The sequence below is a fragment of the Peromyscus leucopus genome, chromosome X, assembly GCF_004664715.2.
Source record: "Peromyscus leucopus breed LL Stock chromosome X, UCI_PerLeu_2.1, whole genome shotgun sequence".
Classification (NCBI taxonomy): Eukaryota; Metazoa; Chordata; class Mammalia; order Rodentia; family Cricetidae; genus Peromyscus; species Peromyscus leucopus.
Window position 1 is genome coordinate 55,019,292 of NC_051083.1, and position 27,206 is coordinate 55,046,497.

The 27,206-nt window shown below is 37.5% G+C and overlaps 1 protein-coding gene across 11 annotated transcripts in view; it reads right to left on the reverse strand.

Annotated features, from left to right (window-relative positions):
• Arhgef9 (Cdc42 guanine nucleotide exchange factor 9) overlaps positions 1-27,206 on the reverse strand; it is a 161,668-nt gene that overhangs the window by 65,346 nt on the left and 69,116 nt on the right. For all 11 annotated transcript variants that reach the window (XM_028861411.2, XM_028861419.2, XM_028861417.2 and 8 more), the window contains one exon: positions 4,601-4,792. In XM_028861411.2, the coding sequence (XP_028717244.1) occupies positions 4,601-4,792 (192 nt within the window). The remainder of the gene's footprint in view (positions 1-4,600; positions 4,793-27,206) is intronic.

Sequence of the window (27,206 nt, forward strand, 5' to 3'; positions counted from 1 at the left end):
AACTACCAGTGACTAGTGAAATCATAGATCTTAGAAAAGAATCTACTACTGTCACTTCCTCAAACCAGTATATTTTCTAATTGTATTCTTAATACTTATCCTTATACCTAAAGAGGTATATAGCTCTCATTCCTTATCAAAGAAACCTCTTTTTGCAGCAGAAGAAGACCATTACAGAAAGCCACAATTGGTCAAAATACAGAGAACAAATAATAGCAGGAATCCCAGCTCCACTTGATATATTTGTAACAAAACACCTAAGGCTCAGGGAATATCACAGAATAGGGGTAGAAAGACTATGAGAGCCAGAGAACCAGAAAGTCGACTGTGTGATTATGTCTTCCATATAGGACAGGGAAACTGCACCCATGAAATCTCAACAGTATAGTAGGCTAAACAAGTCCTGAACAATGACTACCAGTTGACATACTAATATGGCTGGGGGAAGTCTCATAGGACCCCACCCACAGCTATAGACTGATTAACAAATGCTGAAAGAAAAATCAGTCTTTCCTAGATGAGGCCCTAATTGGTTATCTAAGATGTCTACGTGTAGGGTTTAGGGCAAGCATAAATTATATCTCACTATATGGCCCAGACTGGCATCAAATTCATAATTCTCAAATTTCAGTTTCCTGAGTGATGAGGTTACAGAAGTGTGCCATCACATGCAGCTCAAAACCCAGATTTAAACATAAAAGATAGAAATGACATTGAACTTTAGCATGATAAACTTTGTTAGACTAAAGGAAGAATTTCTTTATAGTGAAGCATCTGAGACTAATCCAAATAACCAAGGAAAGATAGGGAAGGTTTCCTGGAGGCATCTGAGACTAGAACTGATTTCACATTTCTGTTATGCCTGAGCTCATTTTCCCCCAGGGGCAGGAAAGACAACATTTGGAAGCATCTTTAGTGTTAGCTGTTTAGTACTTAGCTTCTTCTATTGTAAAATTAGTTCCATGGTTACAAATGGCAATGTCACAGATGATTAGTCATAATGATCCTGAGCTAATCTCTGAGTTTTTATCCCCCTGGCTAGATTTAGAAACATGTGGAGAGTGCGGTAGATTGTCATATTAACACATCCACACTTGAACACCAGATGCTTCCTTAAGTGCTAAGGAAGAAGGGGCAGAAAGTGCAGAAGAGTGCTGTCTAACTCCCATAGATTTCTCCAGTGAAAATATATCTACGGAGTACAAAACCAGAGAGATTGAGAGCCACGTATTACTCAGAGCTCTGCAACCCACTGATTTTAGAGGTGGGGAAGAAGGTCAAGGATGGAAAAGACTGCTGATGTCTCATAGCTAATCAGTGGCCAAAATATGACTTGAGCCTTGCACTCTCAATTCTAACTCTGTTTTCTTTCTGAAAATATTTTGGTGCTTATGGGCTTTGGTTTATAGATAATGTAATCTAAAGCTAGAATACTGTCCATAGTCCAGCTAAATACAGATTTCTCAAATTCTCTTTAGTATTTGCTGTTGAGAAGTAGAACAAAGAGACAATAGTTTCTAATGTCTTCAACAAAAGCTGTAAGTAAGTTGGTTGCATTGGACAATTCCTCAAAGCAGAATCATAGCACTCCTCTTTCTGTACAGATTAACATATCCATTGTTGTGTCTTGTGTTTTGAGGACATGATGTTTGAGAGTTGGGGAAAATAGGGCATGCTTCTAAGACTAAAGGACTTCCATGGAGTCTAAGACTAGAAACACTATGAAAAAATTGTCTAACTATGGATGATCTGTTGACACAGACAATAACAATACTGTTTGCCTTCTTTGAAGATCGAATGATATGACAATCAAATTAGTATGTACATGTGAACAATTATATTTATTTTTTATTTTGCAATACTTTTTTTGAGAATCTACCATGTTTCAGGCACTGGGTTATTGATTTGACATCAGTAATTAACAAATGAGATCCCCATCCATGTATGGAATTTACATTTTAATAAGATAGATGAGCTATAAGTAAATAAATACAGAAATGTGCAATTTATCCAATATTCAAATGTGTAATGGAGAAAAGTAAAACAGGAAGAAGAAGCAATGCAAGCTTAAAATTTTTCATAGAATATTTAAATAAAAATTTGAAGCACCTAATTGGGGGAAGATTTCTCTAGGCAGGGGGGAAATAATTCAAGGTCTCTGTTTGGGAACATGTCTGGCACGTTCGATGAACAGAAAGAAGCCAGTAGGGGTGGGTTAATAAGAACATAGGAAAAGGAACAAGAGGTGAAGTCAAAATAGTGAGGGGATTGACCCTACATGACCTTGTAAGTAATAACAGTTTCAATTTTTACTTGAAGAGAAATTATGAGCCACTGGAAAGTTCTGAGCAAAGGGGAAAAATACAACTTTAGGTCATGATAGCCTGCCCTAATTATCAAGTGGCGAACAGAATCTACTTAGTTTAGTACTGATAGCATCACATATAATCTAGCTATCATTTTGAAGTACCACTTCTCAAACTTTTAAATGTATTGCAAATTAAGTGGGCGAATGACTAAAATACACAATCTTACTCAGTAAGTTTGAGAGAGAGCCAAAGATTTTGCATGTCTAACAAGGTCTCAGGTGACGCAGATGTTGCTGGCTACAGTACAAATCTTTGAGAAGAAAATGAGAGCTATGGATAGATGAGTAAACGAAAAAAGGAATTTTGAAGGGAGTAATAAAACTACATTTTCTAAAATATCTGGAGCACATTTAATTATAGTGTTACATTTATGATCTAGGGATATAGCTCAGTGATAGTGCAGTTACCTAACATGTACAAGGGCCCAAGGTTAAACCCCAGTAAAATTCACATGTAAATGACAACAGTGGATTTACTTAATTCCCACAACAACTTTCACAAGTAGCTATATAATGAAGCCCAAAAGACAAATGAGAAAATTGAGCTCAGAGTATGTGTTTGTCTGATGTGGAGTTGCCTTTAAGGCTACAGGGTTAATTTGTGGGGTTATCTTTAAGGCTACATGGTTAATTTGTGACTAAGTTGAGATATAACAGACAGAACAATATGTTTCTAGAATCCTTGTTCTTTCCACCATATCTTATTGCTTCATGACATGAAGAGGATAATTTTTAATCTACTTCACCGAGAAAAGAAAATGAGCTGAGGTGAAATTTAATACCCCAAATCATCTTTTCATAACTATACTGTCCAATGTGATTTCAAATAGTAGTGTTATTATTTAAATTTAAATTAATTATATTTCAATAAAAAATTGAAGTTTTCCTTCTCATTAACACCCGCCATGTTTCAAAAGCTTGTCTGGCTAGGAGATGTCTACTGGTGAGAGGAGATAAAAACATTTCCGTCACTGCAGAACATTTTGTTAGATAGCTCTAGGGAAACAAGGACTTTGAAGATGTTACAACTATACTCTCTAACAGAAAGTAGGCCCCAGGTTAAGAAAAGAAAATAGGCTCTGATTCCTCCTATGAGGGAAGGAAACAAGATGAGTTAGTGAAGGTCAAAAGAAAGCTGGGTATTTTGTGTGTGTGTGTGTGTGTGTGTGTGTGTGTGTGTGTGTGTGTAAACTTTTTAAAACAGGGCTAGAGAGACAGCTCTGTGGTTAAGAGCACTGGCTGCTCTTTCAAAGGACCCAAGTTTGATTGCTAGCTTCCACATAGTGGATCATAATCATCTGTAACTCCAGTTCCAGGGATCAGATGCTTCCTCAGGTACTAAGCACACATGTACTGTACAGACAGACATGCAGACAAAGCATTCATACACATAAAATAGTAACATTAAAAACATTTTTAAAACATTCTTTTCTCCATTTTCTGTTGATTTTCTCTTACTGCTTAGTAATCAACCCTTTGGAAATGTTAACTGGTCTTCATTAAGCTAAAGATAGTATGTGGGGGGCAGGAGACTCCCATAGTCTAGAGACCTAGAAAGCATGGAGTTAGGGAATATAGTGATACCAACTAAAGGGGTTGAGGCTCATTGATCTAGCCTTCATCTCCTGTTGATTTCTTTTACAAGTACTGATTTGTTTAAATTAACCACAATGTTCTCCATGTAAGGAAGAGTACCAGTACCTCAGGATCACCAGCCATGCTCTTGAAACTTAAATATGCTCATGGCCTTCCCATAGCTCTGGATAATGCACAACTTAGGTGGCAGGAGTGAAGACCTTACACCTGCATCTGTAATAAAAAGAATCCTAGGGACTCTGCTATATATCCAAGTCTCTTATTCTCTTGCTTAAATTTGCTTCAGTGAATGAGGAAGGTTAGGCCTTTGCTGGATCCGAAACCAAGAGACTAAGAGTAGAGGTTCATAAAAGGAAAGGACAGAGACAAAGAAGACGCAGACAGGGTGGTAGAGAGTAACAGGACATAAAGTACATATTAATGAATTATTGGCAAAGATGGATGAAACATAGAGAAAAAGAAATGGAAAACCCAAAGGATGTACTTTCATCCAATTGAAAACTATCTGAGAGGTCAGTGCAGCTGCCTTTTCTAATGCTTTGGGACTGGAAAAGGTAAGTCTGTGCAGACTGTCAGCTCTTCCTAGAAGTGTCTGTATCCCACCACACATGCCCCCACATGCACCACCATGGCTACCTCACAAATATCCTTGAGGTGCTTGATGTAATGACGCTCGGTGCTCATGATCTCATTGATGACATTGGCCCGCATCTGGTCCCGGTTCTGTAGTGGCCGGCCCAGACAAAGGCAGTCTGAGTTGGGGTCCAGGTGCCCATTCTGCACATCACTGGGCCCTTCCTCCACCCCATCCTCCTGGTTCACCCAGAGCTGTGGAAGTAGGCAAAGAAAAAACAAATAATAATGGGTTAACCTTTGAGAAATTTCCAGCTAAATAGAGAAAGAATAAATAAGTAACTTTGTGTTCACAAAGCCTTCCATGAGAAGCTTTTGAAAACAGAGTACCCAGGACTGACTCTAGGATGTCTTGCTGGTCCTAAGCCTGGCTTCAAATTCAAGATTAACCTACCTCTGCTTCCTGAGTTCTGGGGATTAAAGCTATGTACACCCTGCCTGGCTCTTTCCTCTTGCCTTTTTTGAAATGTGTGTAATTGATCCCTTAATACCTACCATTTCACACAATTAAGAAGTTCTACGATGGATAAATATTCAAAGGAATGGAGCTGGTTTTTAAAAAGTGATTACAAAACACTGGAAAATGATGCATATACTTAGTTGTATTTATAATAATGAAAACAATTATTCCCTAATATTCTGTTACCTTCTCCCATCCCAGTCGAGGTCAGCATGTGAGATATATTCACTGGGAAGAATTTCATCTCAGAATGTTGTATCAGGCTTGTCATAGAATTTGGGTAGACTAATGCATACCTTTTCACAAGTATTGTTCACAAATGCTTCAGCTAGCACACATAGGCTCCCAGGTGACAAGTAAAAAGTATAAAAATGCCTAGAATCTGTCACACTTCTAGAGGACCTCTCAAAGTACTTAATGGATGATTTCCTCAGCCATCACTGAATGGAAGTAAATCAGCGTTAGTGAAATCAAATTTATCAGTTATCTATATCAGACATATACTGTGCCTAACTACTATATAACTGTAAAAGAAGCATTGAAGATGACTGAGTTCTCTTTCATTTAGAGCCAATGAAGTCTTTGGAAATCAGAGACAATATCTAGTTCTTGTCCTTCCTTTTCTATTCCCTCTTTTATTGCCTTCATTTCTTTATAATAGGACAAAGTCCCAGGTAAACACTGGTCGTTGCCAATGACTTTTATTGGCTAGCCTCAAACCCCCAAATCATCAAAAGCCTCACACTGATTATTATGATGTCCTTCATACTACCATTCAAAATTATCACAATATGACTCCAGCTGTATTTCCACTCCTATCTCCTACCATTTCCTTCAGAAATAATAGGCTTTTCTCAGATTTCTTTTTTTTTTCTGCACACAGATTGCAATCTATATGTCAAGACTATATAGAATGCAGAAATAATATAACCCAAAGACATTTAAAAACTTAAACAATAGTGACTCAAGCACTCAACTTTCTGGTAAAGAAACTGATCACCACAGACACTGCCAGGAAAAACATCTTTGATATGCCTGTATATATGTGTTTTCTAATGTTTTTCAATTGTTTTATCAATATAAGGAGATATATGCGCCAGGTGGTGGTGGCTCATACCTTTAATCCCAGCACTCAGGAGGCAGAGGCAGGCAAATCTCTGTGAGTTCAAGGCCAGCCTGGTCTACAGAGCGAGTTCTAGAACAGGCACCAAAGCTACACAGAGATACCCTGTCTAAAAAAAAAAAAATAAGTTGAAATAGAAAACAAGGAAGACTGGTGGTTTTAGTGAAAATGGACCCCATAGGTCCAAAAGGAGTGGCACTATTAGGAGGTGTGTCCTTGGAGCAGGTGTGGCCTTGTGAGGAGGAAGTGAATTACTAGGCACTGGCTTTGAAGTTTCAGAAGCTCAAACCATGTTTAGTGTCACACTCTCTCTCTTCCTGCTGCTTGCAGATTCAGATGTAGAACTCTCAGCCACTCCTCCAGCATCATGCCTGCCTGCATGCTGCCATGCTTCCCATCATGATGATAATAAACTAAATCTCTGGAACTATAAACCAGCCCCAATTAACTGTTTTCCTTTATAAGGGTGGCTGTGGTCATGGTGTCTCTCCACAGCAATAGAAACCCTAAGACAAAGACCCTGATTAGTAGAATCAATGACAAGAATGGCAATATTACACCAGACTTACAGAAAAAAATCATTGAAAGGGAACAATATGAACAATTGTACACTAAAAAATCAGTTAAAATGATGAAATGGATAAATTCTTAGAAATATACAAACTAGAACAGATTCAAGAACAAATAGTAATCTAAGTAGGGCAATAAGAAGTACGAGACTGAATAATCAGAAACTATTCACAGGGAAGCAGAGGACAAAGTCTGGTGGTTTAAATATTTGAATTGTTCATCTTTGGCAAAAATCCTCAAAACATAAAACACCTCACAAAATGTTAGCAACATTAAAAAAAATTTTTCTTATCAAATGGGATTGATCTTTGGAATACAAAATTGGTTTAACATAAGAAAATCAATGTAATACAACATAATAATAAAGGTTATAAAATCCCACATGCTTATCTCAATCAGCACACTCCTTCATGACTAAAAAAAATTAAGAATCTAGAAGTAACTTTCTCCAAATGATAATGAGTATTTATGAAAGGTCCATACACTCAAGAACTAAGGATGTCTTCTCTTACCACTCTAATCCAATAATTGTACTGAGAATTCTAGCAAGAGTAACTGAACAGGAAAAATAAATAAAAAGAATTCAAATTTAATAGAAGATATAAAAACTAACTCTAGTCATGCAATCTTATACATATGAAATTCTAAAGAATCCACCCAAAAAGGTGCTCTAATAAACAAGTTCAGCAATATTTGTAGGATATAAGATAAATACTTTAAAAATCAAGTGGTTGTACAAGCTTGCATTCCCACCAACAGTATAGGAGTGTTCCTCTATCTCCACATCCTCTCCAGCATAAGCTGTCTTCAGTGTTTTTGATCTTAGCCATTCTGACAGGTATAAGGTGGTATCTCAGAGTTGTTTTGATTTGCATTTCCCTGATGATTAGGGATGTTGAACAATTCCTTAGATGTCTTTCAGCCATTTGAGCTTCCTCTGTTGAGAATTCTCTGTTTAGTTCTATAGCCCATTTCTTAATTGGACTGCTGGGCATTTTGATGTCTAATGTCATGAGTTCTTTATATATTCTGGATATCGGACCTCTGTCAGATGTGGGGTTGGTGAAGACCTTTTCCCATTCTGTAGGCTGTTGCTTTGCCTTGTTGACCATATCCGGGGCTTATATAGGGACACTTGGCTCAGCCTGGGAGGAGGGGACTGGACCTGCCTGGACTGAATCTACCAAGTTGAACTCAATCCTCAGGGGAGTCTTTGCCATAGAGGCGATGGGAATGGGTGGAGGGGCTGGGGGAAAGAAGGGAGGTAGGAGCGGGGAGAACAAGGGAATCCATGGCTGATATGTAAAACTAAATTAAATTATAAAATAAAATTTAAAAAAAATCAAGTGGTGTTTCCAGGCAGTAATATTGAACAATCTATGAATAAAATTAAGAAAACTGATACATTTAAATAGCATGCTCCAAAAAAAAAAAAACCCAAATAATTGAGTAAATTCAACAATTTAACAGTTTTAGACATTTATGGTAGCCTTTCTCTCCAAATAAATTGGTAATTATAAAAGAAGGCAATATCCATTTGGTTGAATCTGAAATGTCTCACTAAAGATTCATATGTTCCTAAAGAATCAGTTCCCAATTCGGCAGTGCTCAGAGGTGAAGCTTTGGGGAAGTGACTATATCATGAAAGTGTTGATTTCATCAACAGGCTAATCAATTGATGAACATGCAATTTGACAGACTATTGGAAGTGCTGGAAACAAGAGATGGGACCTAGCTAAATGTAATAGTCCTTAAGGGTGTGGTCTTGAGGGCTCTATCTTGTCTTCAGTTTCTTCCTCTTCATTCATGTTTTTGTGCTTTCTCTTGTTGCTTCCATGGTAATGTATTCCTAGGACCATTGTGCTATGCCTCCATGGTAACCAGCTGGTCTTGGGCTGAAGTTTCTGAACCATGATCCCAAATAAACTTTTCCTCCCTTGAAATTGTTTCCTTCAGGAATTTTATCCCAATGATGCAAAGCCAACTACTATTGTTAGCATCATTACGAGTTCAAGGGAAGTTCTATGAGTCTCTTAGAAAATTACCTTATCTCTTAATTTAGCAATGTGATGTTTTGTGGGTGAAAGATGGAATATTTAGAACTTTAGGCTAGAAAAAAAAAACATTGGATGCTAACAGCTTGATGGGCTGTTCTGTGAGAGCTTGGAAAATAATGCTGCGAGAAATGTCAATAATGGAGGCCTGGCTTGTGAAGTTTCAGAGAGAAAATTTGAGAATCCCATAAAGACTCTATCAGGCTCTCTCATTTGTGGGACATATTGAGTTAAGCATCTGTGCAAGTGAAGCTTTGTTTTAACGGGACAATGGACACTGGTTAGCTAGTAATGAAAAATCAGCTGTGATTATTAAGAGATAGCAATTTTTGTTGCAAAATCTTCTCAGGAGTGTTTGCTCAGGGTTAGCACAAAAACATTTGGTCCAGACAGGGCCAAGACTACACTTCAAGTTGGCAGAAGAACTTGCTAAATAATGTGTAAGACTCTCCCACATGGTACTAGTTTTGAAGACATGAAGAGGACACAGAGAATAGCTGAACCTCAACATTTTGTGGCAGTGCTGGAATCCCTACAGATACCCCAAGTGGCCATTAATGAAGGTGGACTGTCAGGTGCAGTGGAAATTCTAGGACTGAAGAGAGAAAGGTTGACGATTGTCAACATGTGGCATGGTTAGCATCCCTGAAGAGGCCAAGAGAAGTCATTAGTGAAGGTGCAGCCACAATTACAGCACATATCCCAGCATATTGGATACTAAAGAACTGCAGGATGACCACAAATGGCAGTGGTAGTTTGGAGTGGAGACAGCCTAAGCCTATAAGACAACAGATGGCAAAGCAAGAAAAGTGGGACTCGCCAAACTCTTTGGAATTCAGAAAATCATGAATGAGTCCCAGAGGTCAGATAGTGAGCTTTTTACATTTGGATTTTGCTTTGATCTAATTGTAACTGTGCTCTAGTTCTTCCCTTTTAGAATAAGAAATTGTTTTGTATTTTACAAGAACTTACAGATAAAAGATCTGAATTTTTAAATACACCTTGGACTTTAAATGTGTTGAAAAATTTAAACACTGTAGGACTTTTGTAAGTTAGACTGTTTTATATTGTGATGTTAATATGAGATCTTGGAGACAAACAAGAAAGAATAAGTTCTGGTATAATGTGATGTGTTTGTCTTTCAAAGTTGACAAGGTGTGGAAGTCACAGTTAGCTTCACTTGTCAACATACATAGGAAGAGGGTACTTCAATTAGTATTTGCCTCTATTGGACAAGCTTATGGGCACGTTTGGGGCATTTTTTGATTTCTAATTGATATAGTAATGTTCAGCTCACTGGAGTTGGTACCATCCCTGGGAAGGTGGGTCTGAACTATTTAAAAGAAAGCAGGTTGAGCAAGTCAGGGAGAGCAAGCCAGTAAGAAGCACTCCTCCATGGTCTCTGCTTCAGTTCCTGCCTTCAGGTTCCTGCCTTGAGTCCTTGCCTCCATTTCCCTTTCTCCCTAGATGATAGACTGTAACTTGTAACATGAATTAAACCCTTTCCTCCCCAAGTCAGTTTTTTATCACAGCAACAGAAAAGTAAAGTAAGACACTTCCCCTTTAACCAATATATAAACACTTTGCATTCTTGCCTGGCACAAAGATAATCAACATAGTGTACAGAGGCAGGCAACAGAAACTACTCCTTGGCCCTCAAGGGAAAGATAATTAGTAATTATTGCTAATTAAATGAAAACCACCATAAGAAAGCTGTTAACAAATTGTTTTCCTTTTCTAACATACACATAATTAGAAGTAATGATCTCCAATAAAACCATGAAAATTTTGGTTACACTAGAAATGGAAGGGAGAGGGATGGGGAGAAAAGGAAAGACCCACAGAAATACTTTTATTTGCATTCATGACTATATCAACACACTAAACTAGGACTTTGTCCATGGAGTTTTAGTGTACCATAACATACCCATGATATCAACCATGTCTTCCCAACACATCCTATTTATTCTCACCATCATTTCATTGTATCTTCTAATGTGAGGGTCCTACTTTCTGACCAAGAAGACCAGTTTCCTTTTTTTCCCACTCTTTTCTGTCATTCTTTTTTCCCCTGGCTTTTTTTTTTCATTGAAAATTCATACAGTATATTCTGATCATGGTTTTCCTTCTCCCATCTCCTCCTAGATCCTAAACTAAGTTTAAATCTCTTTCTGCAAACCATCTACATTGGCCTTAAAACTGTCCAGCACAGTATGGGTTTGAATATGAAATGTTTCACAGATGCTGATGTGCTAAATGCTTAGTTCCAACAGCAAAGCTATTTGGAGAAGTGGTGGACATTTTAGGAAATAACTCCTCATAGAAGAATAGGTTATAACTGTCCCTAGTCCCCACCCCACTCTCTGTGCTTCATAGTTACCACAGGGTAAATGGCCTTTAACATATGCTCCTATTGCTGCTACATTTTAACTCACCACAGACCCAGAATCAACGAAGCCAAGTACCATGAGCTTAGGTCTGAAAGTGTAAGCCAAAATAAATCTTCCTTCATTTTTTTTCCAGATATTTTGGTCACAGCTATGTAAAACAAGCAAGCAAAACTAATGCAGCAGACCAAATCAGCTTTATTATTTACACTTCCTAAGTAAGAAAGCAAGACTAGAGTAGTGGGTCTCTCATGGTAAACAAGAAGACTATGAGACTGATAAAAAGTCTCTAACTACTTAGACCAAATCAGGAGAAAAGTCTGGCAAAATAAACAAAGTAGACTTGATAGCTTGGGTAGAAACACAGGCTTTCCAACACACAGTAAGTTACCTGAATTCTATGATCCTCAGTCAATGTCCTCATCAGTAAAATAGAAGAGTATCAATGTACTTCAAAGGCTATTGCAGGGATCATATGAAGTAATGCATCTAAAACTCTTATATAAGGTATGAATAATAGTTCCCAGCATCAAGTCAAGATTCTAATTATCCCCTAAATTGATACCATCTGCCCGTAGAATAATAATGCAACATCTGAGAGGTATTCTCTAGTCAGGATACTTTAGAAAGTACTTGTTCTCATAATTTTCCTAAATCTTTTGCATACTAAATACCACCTCCTTTGTAGCCAGACTCTGTAGTCCCTGTACCCCATCACCAGGGCCTGGAATCTTGATATCTTTAATCTACTAAAAGTATTTCTAAGGTAATATATCAAAGTGAACAGGGGTAACTTGGGGTACTATGAAACTCTGCACAGACAACACAGTGTTCTAGTCAGTCAAAACAGAAAATAAAATAAAAAATAAAGTTAAATGGCTCTAAGATATACCATGTTATCTTTCTCTCTGTTTTTTTTTTCCTTTTTATTGACTTTCATGGGGCTTTCTTGCTTGGACCTTGATGGAATTCATGTTCATTAATAAAGTAACCCAAAACAAGTGCTTTGACAGGACCATTACAAGTCCATGTCTTCTACATTTCCTTTGATAGGCTTTCTGTTTGAGCTTAAATGAAATCAGAAAAAAAATCCCTTTCACAATAGCCACGCAAAAATAAAATAACTTTAAATAAAATTAACCAAGAAACTGAAAGAATGCTACAATTAAAACTTTAAGACACCGAAGAAAAAAATTGAGGAAGATATCAGAAGATGGAAAGATCTCCAATGCTTGTGGAAGAATTAATATTGTGAAAATAGTCACCCTACCAAAAGAAATCTACAGATCCAATATAATTCAAATTAAAATATGAGGCCTCCCTTCATAAACATAGGAAAAATTAAAAAAACAAAATTATATAGAGTTACAAAATACTAAGGATCATCAAAATAATCCAGGTGGGGGACAGAGCTGTGAGATAGATCATCATACCTGATTTCAAGCTAGGAGCTATCATAATAAAAACAACATGATACTGGCAAAGAGGCACAGAAATCAATGAAATAGAATGAGGACTCAGATATAAGTCTATACACCACAGCTGCATAACCTTTTCAAAGATGCCAAAAATATATGGACAAGAAGGCAGAATCTTCAACAAACGGTGGATTTCAGCATACAGAAAAATGAAACTAGATTCTTTTTCTCCAACCCCTGCAAAAAACCTACCTCTAACTGGATCAAAGTCACCAACATAAGACTTAGTACCCTGCGACTACTAGAGAAGAAAGTAAGGAGCATATGTCAATTTTTAGGCAAAGATAAGGATTTCTGAATATGACTCTAGAAGCACAAGAAATAAGATCAGCAACTAACAAATGGGATCTCGCACAACTAAAAAGTTACTATACAACAAAGGAAACTGTGAGACAAAGGGCAGCCCACAAAATGGGAGACTATCTTTGCCAGCTATATATCTCAGAAAACTAGAAATATATCTGCCATATGACCCAGTTATTCCACTCCTGGGCTTGTACCCAAGGAACTTTTATCTTACGATAGAGATGCATGCACATCTATGTTCATTGTTATTCTATCTACAATAACTAGGAAATGGAATAAAAATAGATGTATATCAACTGGTGAATGTTTAACGAATGTGGTACCTATAAAAAATTGAACACTACTCAGTTGTGAGGAAAAGTTAAGTCATAAAAATTAGTCAATGAAACTGGAAAAATTACTTACTGCGGTCACCCAGGCCCCAAAAGGCAAATGTGCAGTTAGCTGTCCTATGTGAGGACACAAATCTTGTGTTTTGTGTATTTAGCTTAGAGTATGTGTGGTAGTCAGGATCCTAGCAATGTTCCACTGGGTGAAGGGATGCATATTAGGAAAGGGGCATAGATTATAGGTGGAATGAAAGTAGAGACAGCAATACTGAGGGCAGGAAGATTCAAGCAGGTAGTGGAGAAATGGGAAAGGGCCAAGGAAGATTTGCTAGAGGGCAATTCTTCAAACTGAAGAATCTTTGTGGGAACCTATGATCTTGCAATCCAAGTAGAAAGCATAATGTAGAACACATGTGATTTCAAAGACAGTATGGCAATACTGGGAACTAAAGATTTAAATGGGGCTGGGGGGCAGAGGGTGAAGTAAGTGAGGGGTAAGTGGGGGTTAACCAAAACTATGATGTGTGAAGAAACCTTATGAAACCCCACTAGTATAAGTTAACTAAAGCATAATTTTTAAAAGAAAATGAGTTTGAACAGAAATGTCCCACATGGGAGAAAAATGCTGCTCTCAGAAGATGTAAGCTATTAAGTAAAAATATCAGCACCAAGCACGGGTTACCTCCCTATGAATTATTGGTCAGGGAGGCCCCAGAGACACCCAAAACAGGACAGGTTATCGGCATTGCCCTTGGTTGCCCATCATAAATAGATAGTTAAGATCCTATTGCTGAAAATACCATATACTTCAGTTGCAGTACATAAAGACATCAATCTTGAACTGAGCAATAAACTCTTCCCCTGAGAGCTAGCTTTCATAATGATGGAAAGTGCTATTGAGGCTGCTATGGGGAGAAAAAAAAGATCAGTGGTCTTAATCAATGAAGTACTTTGCGTGCTACGATAATGATGTGCCAGACAAAATGCGCCCACTGGGGCAATAGTGGCAAGACAGTTTTGGGGTAACCAACTACTTTCTTTATTGGATTTGAGGCATGCTCCACAGGAAGTAATTCATACCTGGTACTATAAACATGATCAAAACTCATGGCTAGGAACTCCATAGGCTGTAGGGCAGGACCTATTGTTTCCTAATGGTCATGTTGCCAAATTCCTTTTTAATAATTTGGTGTACATCCATAGATTTGTGCTGTTTTCAACCTTAGTCACAGATGCAGTTTATTGTAATGTGCAGTGGTTAAGGAAGGGACTCAAATTCTTCAAGATGCTAAGAATAAGCACCAATGAGTGCTCAGCCACAGATGGGACATCTCTATATTACCACCACCAGACCTTCAAGGCTTAGGAAACTTCACAGAAGAGGGGCTAGAAAAAATATAAGAGCCAGAGGATGGGAAGAATACTGTGAAAACCTGGCCTGAATATATCACATAGCTGTTACATACATGAACTCACAGCAATTCTGGTTACAGATACAAGATATCCACAAAATCAATGAAATTAAAAATTCCAGCATGAAGGGAGGAGGGACTCTCAATGTCCCACTAATGGCAATTGATGACTACTAAGAAAGGGAAAGTCACTTTTGTTTGGTGTGGGGATAGCCATTTGTAGGTTGTTCATGCCTCATTGGATGATCCAAACACATGCACATCTGGGCAACATTAATTGGATTTAGTAGGTTATAAAAGAGACATTACTTTAGGGGAGATTGGAGATATGCTGTAAGGTGTGTGCTGGGAGCTAGAGGAAGTGAATGAGGTATGTGAGATGAATATAACCAGGATACACTATAAGTATGTGAAAAAAATACAAAAGGCTTCCATTTAAGCTATCACATTTGGACATACAAAGTCCTGCCCTGCCTGATTTTATAATGAAATCCTCATTAAATTTTTTTTTTAATTCTGAAAATCAATCTGACCCAAATAATTCATCTTCCAGAAAACAGGCATTTTTTAATCTAAGATTCAGGAAAAATTCTTACAACACAAGTGTTGGTAGGATTTGGTAAAGCATTGGCTTGGGACTCTTGAATTCTCACCTTAGGAATCTGTGTCATGAGAAAGGACATCAATATGCCTAGCCTGGACTAGCTATAATTCTCCCCTTGTTAATGGTGTAAGAAATTGTTCAGAAACAGGTTGCAAGGGAGATAGCTATTAAAGTATGATAAGATTTGAGGAAAGTAGGAAATCAATTACAAAAATCCTTTCTTAAACCGTTCACTGACTATACAGGACAAGTTTTTCCTAGATGTTACCTCATAATTCTAGGAGCAGATGGTGCCAGCCTAGGGGATAATAATAACCTACTGAAGCATGTTTTGGGCCATGCCATCTATTTGCAAAGGTAGGTCCACTAGCGTCTTGGCCATTCTTATCCTGCAGAATGGTACAGATATCTCAAATCTAGCTGGTTTCTTCCACGTGTGCTCTTGCAACACTCTCCTTGTATTTTCATCCATTTCTATTCTCTAATGGCTACTCAAATCATATGATCCTTCCTCACCCCAACTTGAGAATCACATCTCTTCCCACAATATCCTCTGTATTTTACCTGCTAACCTTGGAGCAAAAACTATAGAAGGGCTGGACTAATGGGAAGAATTTATAGGTCTGCTATTACAGCTCTGTTCCCTGATAACATCTAATCTATTCTTAGTCTCCTATGTACTGTACTTGTCTACAATTTAGTTGCTTACAAATGGAGGCTAAGTGCTAAGGTACTACTGCAGTAATATTATGTCTCTTTCTGGAAATGAAATAGCTAAAAAAGTACATTGGCCAATTACAAATGCAGCAGGATCATTAGTCACAATACTATTACTATTAAGTTGAAAGCCTGACATTATCAGCATGTTCAGACCTCCGAGTAGATCATGTCCTTGTACAAATGGCTGGATTAGATGGAACATAGGTTCTGTATGCCCAGTTAACCTTAGCAACATACATGTAGGAGCAGCAAGAAGCTGATTCAGATGGAATAATTTATCCAAAAGATGGATTAAAGCTGAACGCCACCAGGCAGTGGTGGCACATGCCTTTAATCCCAGCATCTAGGAGGCAGATGCAGGCAGATTTCTATGAGTTCCAGGCCAGCCTGGTCTACCAAGCCAGTTCTGGGATAGCCAACAGCCAGAGCTACACAGAAAAACCCCATTTTTTAAAAAAGCTAAAAGACTAGAAGTCAGAGGATAGGAGAGGCTTGGAAGATCTGATCTTGAGTCTAGACTCTTGAGTAGAAAGAAAGACTATTTTCAAGTGGAGGGTGTAAACAAGGGAAAATAAAGACATTATTTCTGGCATTAGCTTTAAAAGTTTGCTGTATCAGCAGTACTATTGTTGAATGCTTCCTCTACAATAAGTATAGTGTCAGTGTCTCGATTGCATGATTTTATTTAGTTCTCATAACAAAAGATTCAGGTAGGTGATATGAAATCATTAGTTTACAAAAATGTGGTCACTATAGCACAGAAAGCAGAAGCCATCTTTTGTTAATATTAGACATTTATTAGTAAATGATAAGGCTCTAATTCCAACCAAGAGAGAGAATCTCCAGAGCCAGTGGTCTTGGCCATACAAACCCATTTCATGAGTAGAAGCTCTGGAAAAACAGAGTATAGTTTGGCCTAAAAAGAAAATCCCTCAAACCCACCCTCAGCCATAAAAAAATGACTTGAGGAGACAGGGAGCTAACTGTCAATACACCAATGATAACATAACAATACTGGTAGTTTCTCTTAGATAATCCATGGGAACCAATTTAAGGTTCCCTGGTAATATTGTTATATAAGAAGGAATTCGTAGAGGATTTTATGCCACATAAAGGAAAATTCTGATTAGAGCATGGTGGTGCATGGCTACAATCCCAGCAATAGGGAGACTCAAACAGGAGGATCATAAAATTGTGATCAGTCTAGATTACATAATTAAAAAGTCTCAAAGACCATGCCCCATTGAAGAAGGAGAAGGAGGAAGAGGAAGAAGAGGAGGAAAGGAAAGAAGAAAAGAAAGAAAGAAAATAAGAAAATTTAATCTCCATGCAGCTTTAGATGGTCAAATGTAGTTTAATGGGTAATGCAATGTCATATAAATATCAATGAATACTCAATCAATTGGAGACTGATTCAGCACTATAATTCTAATTATCTCCAGGATCCTTGATGGATACCATTCTATCATGAAACAGTCATTCCATTATGTTATTCTGTAACTGGGATGGGAAAAGGAATGATTAAACCTTTCCATAATATAGTAAAGGTTAAGTAACACACAGTGACAAGAGAGAAGGGATGCAAATGGGATGGCAGTAGAAGAAAAGTGGCATGAATACGGAATGCCTAGGTCCCCTTCTTCAGCAGCTTTCAAAACAAGAACTCCAAGCTCTGAGCATTACACATAGATTTCTCCACATAGATCCATATGTTCTTCTCTTTGAAAATGGAAGGAAGGCTATGGATCTAGTTTTCTTGCATTTGGCTTTGTATATGATAGCTTGTGGTGTCTGAGAAAAATACTGCCAACCCATTATAATGTATCTCAATTAAACTATTTATCTAAATATATGCATATGCTTCTACAGTAGTAGCTTTCCATATGACTTTTAAAAGATTTAGTGTTAATTATCTCTCCCCATACTAAGTCCTCTACCCCCTCTGACCCATCCCGTACCACATATAATATTTCTTGCTCAATTCCTCATTCCCCCTTTAATATCACCTACATCTTATTTCCCCTCTATTGAAAGTTCACCCAATCAGGCAGTTACTGGGCTCCCAAATAATACAGGTATTCCTATTTAAACACATGTATCTGAAGATTCAAAGTTAGCACTTTCATATGAGCAAGAGTACTCATTTGCTTTTCTGGATCTGGGCTACTTCACTCAGAATACTTCTAGCTCTATTCATTTACCTGTAAATTTCATTTTTCTTCACAGCTAAAAAACATTCCATTGTGTAAATGGAACACATCTAGGCTGTTTCCATTTCCTGGCTATTGTGAACAGAGCAGCAATAAACATGAATAATCAGGTGACTCTGTAGTAGGATATAAAATCCTTTGGGTTATGCCCAAGAGTGGTATAGCTGGAGCATGTGCTAGATCTATTTTCAGTGTTTGGAAGAACATCCACACTGACTTCCATAGTGGTTGTACCAGTTTGCACTCCCACCATCAGTGAATAAGTGTTTCCTTTCCCCATATTTATGCCAGCATCTGTTGTCATTTTGTTCTCGTTGAACTTAGCCATTCTGATTGGGCTAAGATGAAATCTCCAAGTAGATTCAATTTGAATTTCCTTGATGCTTAAGGTCATTGAACACTGAACACAAAATATTTAGGGGTCATTTGCATTTCTCCTTTTGAGAACTATGTGTTTAATTCCAGGCCCCAATTTTTAACTGGATTGTTTTCTTGGTGTTCAGGATTTTTTTTTTATTTTAAGTTCTTTGTACAGTCTAGATAACCCTTTGTCAGACATGTAGGGAACTGCCCAAAGTCACTCCGTTTTATCCTAGCTTTAGCTAACATCAGCTTTTGCTTCACTCAACTCCTTCCCAGACTCTGCTACCTACATTCTGATGAGCAGCACATTCTAAGGCACCTGCAGTTTGGAGGGATCCATGTTTTACAAAATGAGACTAATTATTTAATTAACTAAAGCTTTGGAAACCTTTGGGGCTTTATAAACCCCATCCTGTTCACTTTGGGGTCCAGAGATGTGTTTTTTTTTTTTTGTGTGTGTGTGTGTGTGTGTGTGTGTGTGTTTTGTTTTTGTTTTTTTTCTGGTGTGAGCTTGCTCTAGACCACTGGCAAGTAAAGGACTCTTAATCTGACCTCACTGAGTGACACTCTCTCGTGTCTCTTGTGGGTGAAACAGAGCTGGTAAGGATTTTTTTTAATCAGTTCTGTAGGTTGTCTCTTTACTTGAGTGATGGTGTCTGTTTTAGTCAGGGTTTCTATTGCTATGATGAAACACCATGATCAAAAAGCAAGTTGGGGAGGAAAGGGTTTGTTTGGCTTACATACCCATAGGACTGTTCATTACTGAAGGAAATCAGGACAGGAACTCAAACAGAGCAGCATTCTGGATGCAGGAGCTGATGCAGAGGCCATGGAGGGGTGCTGTTTACTGGCTTGCCCCACCCCCTGCCCCAGCTTGCTCAGCCTACTTTCCTGTAGAATCCAGAACCATCAGCCCAGGGGTAGCCCCATCCACAATGGGTTGTGCCCTCCCACATCAATCACTAATTAAGAAAATGTCTTACAGCTGGATCTTAAGAAGGCCTTTTCTCAATTAAGGCTCCCTCCTTTCAGATGACTCTAGTTTGTGTGTCCTTCACTATAGAGAAGTTTTCTGTTTCATGAGGTTCCATTAGTGAATTGGTTGTCTTAATGTCTGTGCTACTGGGTCCTCTTCAGAAAGTCCTTTTCCAGTGCCTATAAGGTGAAGGCTATTGCCCATTTATTTTCTCCTCTTACAGACTCAGGCTACTGGCTCTTATTCTGAAGACTTTAATCCATTTGGAGTTGAGTTTTGTGAAGGGTGAGAGACAAGCATTTAGTTTCATTCTTTTATATGTAGCTACCTAGTTTGACAAACACCATTGGTTGAACATGCTGCCTTTTCTACCATGTGTGCTTTCCTGGCCCCTTTGTTAAAAAAAAAATCAACTGACTATAGGAATGTGGGGTTATTTGTGTGTCTTCAATTATATTCCATTGATCCAATGTGTCTATTTTATGTCAATAACATGCTGTTTTTATTATTATGGCTCTGTAGCACAATTTAAAATCAGAGAAGGTGATATATCCAGCATTGTTTTTACTGTTCAAAATTGTTTTGGCTATCCTTGTTTTGTTTGTGTGTGTATTTCCATATGAAATTTAAAGATTTTTTTCAATTTTTGTGAAGAATTGCACTGGAATTTTGATGAGGATTTTATTGAAACTGTAGATTGCTTTAGGTAGGATGAGCATTTCCACAATATTGATCCTACCAGTCTGTGAACAAGTAAGGTCTTTCTATTTTCTGGTATCTTCAGTTTCTTTCTTCAGCATCTTAAAGTTTTGATTATATAAGTCTTTCACTTCCTTGTTAGAATTATCCTTCCAATTTTTTGAGGCTACTGTGAATGGAATTATATCCCTGATTTCATCCTTGGCTATTAACTTTTGAGTTAATTATGTATGCTGTTACTTTGATGAATATGTTTAACAGTTATAGTTTTCTAATGAAATCTTTGTATTTTTTATGTATAGCAGCATGTGTAAATAAGGATATATTTACTTCTTTCTTTTCTATTCCTATACTCTTTATCTCCTTCTTTTGTTTTCTTGTTCTATCTGAAATTCCAAGCACTATATTAAACAAGAGTGAAGAGAATGGACATCTTTGTCTTATTCCTGCTTTTAGTGGAAATAATTTAACTTTTTTCTCTAACATAATGTAGGTTGTGGGCTTGTTGAACATTTTCATTATTACAGTAAGATATGTTCCCTTTATCCCTAGATTCACCAGGACTTTCCTTATGAAGGGATACTGGATTTTGTCAAAGGCCCTTTGGTGTCTAATAAGATGAGCAAGTTATTTCTGTTCCTGAGTCTATGTGATGGATTACATTAATTGATTTATGTGTGTTGAACCTTCCCTGTATCTTTGGGATGAAGTCAACTTGGTCATTATAGGCCACTGTCATTGCTTTTGGTTGCCATCCAGAAACTGTTGGTAAGACCCTATTCCTGAGGATACCACATTCTTGATTCTTAGAACACTGGAAGAAATAAAGCTAGTACTAACTCAAAGCCTCATCCCTACTGGTTAGCTCTCATAGTATTGGAAAGTTATATGCATGCTTCTATTGGGGGGGATGAAATAATCACTCTTATCCAGCTGTAAACTCTGGCAGTTACATTTAAACCAGTCTGGCAAGATATGTCCACTGAAGCAAAAGGGGCATAAATATTATGGTGATAACCAACGTTTTGATTGGATTTAAGTTCCACAAGACTAAACTCATGACTATTGTCATTAATGGGGCCAAGAACCCGAGACTAGGTAGGATTAAGCCCTAAGGGAGAATCTGGTACTGTTTTTCTGCTAAATGGACAAACTGACTCCTAAAGATTTATAGTGATACCCATATAAATGCTTGTCTGTGTGTGTGTGTGTGTGTGTGTGTGTGTGTGTGTGTGTGTGTGTGGTGTATGTTGTGGATATGTACCTGTTAGTATCAGTGTGTACTTATGTATGCAAGCACGCACAGTGGCCAGAGGTAGATGCTCCCATCTTTATTGAGAAAGGTCTCTCACTAAACGTGAAGGTCACTGATTCAGCTAGGATGGCTAGCCAGTGAGCTTCAGAGACCCACATGTCTTCCTGGACCCCACACTGGCCAAGCCTGATAATGCAGGGTTTCAGGAACATGGCATTATGTATGCCCTGCTTTTTATATGGATTCTAGGGATCCAAACTTGGGTCCTCATGCTCGCACAGCAGGCACTTCACTGAGTCATCTTCCCAGCCTCATGTCATCCTTTTATGTCCCAACCTCCAGGAAAGTGAGATACCAAAGCAATCTAGATCGAAAAATAAAACACAACAAAGAAAAAACAAGGAAAATTTATACAACTTGTGTGTGTGTGTGTGTGTGTGTGTGTGTGTGTGTGTGTGTATTAGGTTTTGTTGGGGAGTGAGTTGGGGGCAGTACACATGCATGTGTATGGAGGACAGAAAACAAGTTGCCAAAGTGAAGGTGTTTATCTCCTTTCACCATGTGGGTTCAAGTGATCAAACACAGGTCATTATGTATGTCAGTAAGCGCTGTTCCCAGCTGAGTCATCTTGCTGGCCAATTATTTACTTTTGAACAAATCCATGCCTTGTGACACAAACCTCACCACTCATTAATAACAAGGTGTTTTGTATCCTATATAAAAACTGCCCTAACATATGCTCTCGGCAGGCCATGGCCAAATGTCAGCACAAAGGCTCCTTTTCTACACAGCATCAAAGGAAAATAGACTGAATGACTTGAAATAGGTCCCTAGCAGGGAAAAAATACCTACCACAGGCTACTTAGAAACATAATCATGTGCCAGCAGATCGTTCTCAGCTCCCAGGGAAACAAGCCCAGGAAAGCAGGTAAAGATTTCTACAGCCAGATGTGGGCCTTGATATTCAGCATGATCTGATTCACCGAACCTGACCAATTGGTGAGAAGGCACATTGACTATTGTATTGCTCTCATAGTGCCAAATTTCTCATTACAAAAAGAAATGAAATCAAGAACAAATACATACAAGAATAAAAATTTAAATAATGAGAGATACAGATTTGACTAGAGAGAAGACATATATTTCATAACCTCTCACAGAAGCCAATGGCACGTAGTTTCTATTTTCATGTACCTTGAATATTACAACTTAAAAAGCATTTCCACAAAACTCATTATACCCAGTTTACAAGGAGGAAGCTTGAGCTTTGAAGATGCAGAGGAAGATGGTTGAGTGGTTCATCTAATGACAGAACTGAGGCAAGAATTTCAGTTTCTCAGATTCTCCACCCTTTTTTAAAACATGCTAACAAGTGTCTAATTTTGAACAGAACCACACAAAATACCCTTGATTATTCATCCTAGGACTCGAATGTTCACAAAAAATGAGACATCCGGGTAAGAAATAGAGATTTCTCACTAAGTCAGTCATCAGTTTAGCTTGATGACGTACAAAAGTATCAATTTGATATATCATTTGAAGGAAGCCTTTTCTTCCTTACCATACTTTCATTGTATGTCACTTAACCTAGGTATCTGTTCTTAAGATACTACGGAATCTCAGCTTTTAGTGAGTCTCAACAAATTGGGCAACCATTCTGCAATATATATTCATTTCCAGGAAATTTCCCACTCACCAGCTTACTTAAATGTACTATTTCTATATTCTACCTAGACCTAGACTAGACTCTAGATAGTGTTTCAGAGACAAACAAGAAAATAAAGGCCCATTATCATATATCACACTAGTAGCATTTCCTAACCCAGGCAGTATTGGCTTTCACAATACCATTCTACCATCAACTAAAATCATTATAAAAGAATGGACATAGAAATTCTAATTTTTGAGATTTACTAGAAAAGAAACTTAGTAACCTTCACCATGGAATCCCTTGACTATAACACAATGGTACTATAAATTTAAACACAAGCATAAATATTCATGAGAATTAAAAGATCTGTCTTGGAGCCAATAATACTATCAATCATTAAACAGCCTAATATCAGTTCTTTAACTAGCAACAGCATTGTAGCTGACACCTACATTTCCATGGGATTCCTCAATAGTCCCCAATAGTGATGCTGAAACCACTTGACTCTGCTTAAAACAACAAAAGAGATCACAAAGGGGAAAAAAAAAGTTCATGCAGACTATAGTTTGAAGCAGACATGGGATACTACCTTAAATATGCAAAGAATAAACACTGATATTGTAGAAAATATTAGACTTCTAAGTTATAACTTATGCTCTGCATTAACACTGCAGGTCTGTAACTATACTATTCAATCTAGACTTGTACTTGTATTATTCAGAAAGTAATAATTAGTGACATGTGACTAATATAAATTGAGATATCTACTACATATACAATACATACCATATTTCAAAAAATGTAATAACATATAATTATTAATTTTATAGTGATATTGTATGATATTCTATAATATTTTGAATATACTGGAATATATGAAATTTAACTTCACTTGTAACTTTTTATTTTTTTGTGACTACTAGAAAATTTTAACTATACCTGTGTCTTTTATTACACTGTATATTTTCTAGTAGAAACATAATAACCAACATTTTTATATACCAGCTATCACATAAAAGCAACTAGAACAGTAGTTCTCAACCTTACTAATGCTGTGACCCTTTAATACTGTTCCTCAGGTTGTGGTAACCCCAACCATAAAATTATTTTCATTGCTACTTCATAATTGTAATTTTGCTACTGTTATGAATCATGATATAAATAACTAATATGCAGCCTCCAATGGAGTTGAGAACCACTTACCTAGGTGTTTTTTTTTTAAAAGAAAAAAGAAAATTCTAATTTCCTTATCTTTAATGAGTCTTATTAAGCTAGCTTGAATTTTAGTAGGGCTTAAAGTTGTTTATTTTATTTTGCATACAAGTAACAGGTATCATTATAGTATTTTCATACATACTTTATTCCTATATTCACTCCTCCTCCAAGCCTCTCTCCTACCCTCTGGCTCCTCCTGTTCATCTTCCTTGCCCTAATATATACCCTTTTGCTTTCATGTCATACATATTCTACTACCTTCTTTTTCTTCTCATAGCCCCCTTAAGAGCTCTTCTTCCTCTCCCATGGTGCTTTTTCTAGTTTCATGAACTACACATGTTCCTATGTATCTGAGTATGGCTTATTTCACTTAACATAATGCTTTCTAGTTCTATTCATTTTCCTGCAAATTTCATTCTTATTTAAAGTTAAATAAAATCTCATTCTGTGTATGCTTTCTTCCCATTTTTTATGGGTTCATCTGTTGAAAGACATTAAGGCTGGTTCTATTTTTTTTCTATTATGAATAGTGCAGCACAATAGTAATGTGGATATGCACATATCTTTGTGGTAGAGTTGAGAGTGCTTGGATATTATGGTGGCTGGTCTCCCTCTATGAAAATATACTTTTGGGGATGTATATGAGGAAGTCTTCAGAAAAGTTTATCTGAGGAGAGGATACCCACCTCAAATGAAAGCAGCACCATGACATAGGCTAGGCTCTTGAACTGAATAAAAGAGAAAGTTAACTTAGCATCAGCATTAATCTTTCTCTGCTTTCTCACTGGGGACAACAGCTATCTCATGCTTCTGCTGTCATGCTGCCACAGTTAGATTCAGTTTTCAACTAAATCAGACCTAGAGCCACCAGGGAAGAGGGAATCTCAAATCAAGAATTTCCCAGATCAGACTAGGCTGTGGCCTTGTCTGTGAGGTATTTTATTAATCGCAAATCGATGTTGGGGGGGCAGCTCACTGTGGGTGGTGTCATCACTAGGCCATTGGGCCTGAGCTCTATAAGTAGGCAAGCTGAGCAAGCCAGTAAGAAGCATTCCTTCATGATCTCTGCTTCAGTTCTTGCCTCCAGGTTCCTGCCATAAGTTCTTGTCCTGGTTCCCCTCAATAAAGGCCTAAAACTTACAAGATGAAATACCATCCCTAATGCATTTTAGTCTGGTGTTTATCACAGCAACAGAAAGCAAATGAAAACATGTGCCTTCCCTGCCGTGATGGATTACATTCCTCAAACTATAAAACAAAACAAAACAACTCTCCATTAAGTTGCTTCTTGTCAGTTACTGGATGACAGTCATGAAAACTAACAAACACAAGTATATATCCAGGATTAGATAAACGTTCTATGTTTCATTTTTAATACTCATTTCCATAGTTCACATTCCCGAGCAGCATAGAGTTCCTCCTCCTCACATTCTTACCAGTATTTATTGAGGTTCGTTGTTGTTTGTGTGTGTATGTGTGTGATGTTAGCCATTCTGACTGGGGAGAGATGTTATTTTAAAGGAGTTTTATTAATGACTTACACTTTCCTGATGGTTGAGAATGATGAACATTTGGAAAAAAAAATATTTATTAACTGTTTATTTTCATGTCTTCTTTGGAAAACTGTCTATTCTCGATGACTAGACCATAAATGGATTGGGTGATTTAGAGGGGGTGGTGGTGTTTAATTTGGATTCTGAGTTTTATTAATCTGTTTCTTTGTGATTCTATACAAAATGGCTACCAGGGATATGTGCCTGAAATACCACTCCTTTTAACCTTTGACTTAAAACCATCAGTGCTTGTTCATGGTCATTCTCTAAACCTTGACCTTGCCATTCACTTCCCTAAGTCATCCTGCTTGTTCAATGTTCCTTCTCATCCCGTGGTCTATCTCCCTGAAAACAAAACATATTAATATTTGAGTGTGGTTTAATCATTCTTTTAAAAAGAGAGGGTGGTCAGCACAAGAGGCACAAGCTCTATGTGCACGGGGATTCACATTAGTTCTTAAGTCTTGTGGTTATTGATGAGCTCATTCTGAATACTCTAGGGACTGACTCATCAACCAGTAAAGCTGGGTTGGGACACAGATAACATTTCAAGGCATTAACAAAATAAGCTATATAAGCAGAGAATAAACAAGTAGATATTTCATTAGAAAACACTCAGCGTAGAAGGCGAGAAGAGGCAATTTTATCCATTTCCCTGCTTCAGGGTCTTGCCAACACCTAAATCCTATCAATTGGTTAACTGTGCTTTATAAGTTGATAGACTCTGCAGGATGTTTCTCTTTCAACTAATATGACCAGTCTTGATGTGTGAACCTTGCTTGGTAGAACTAGTCAGATGGTAAAAATGATCACAGCTATATTTATGATGAAAACTAAAGCATAAGTAGCCATTTTTCAACTACTTTATACTTGTCAAATAGTTTATTAAATCTTTATTAGCATGTGTCAGCTCATTAAATTCTTAGAGAAAGTCTGTTGTGATTCCTATGTTTCAGTTGAAAACCTTGCTAAAAAGATAAATAAAAAGTAAAAAACATATTGGTAGGAACTAGTAAAGTTGCAATCCAAATAACTCCAATGCTTCTCTCCTCACTTCAAAATACATGTCATAAGGCCAACAACCTTTAGATCCTTCGATCTCCCAAATCCCAAGCCCCTCTTAACCTTTTGTTTGGGACTCAGAATACTTAGAGGAGACAGCAACAATAAAGATGGCGATATAACTTAGTTGGTAGAGCACTTGCCTGGCATGTATGAGGCCCTGGGTTCCTCAGTACTGAAAA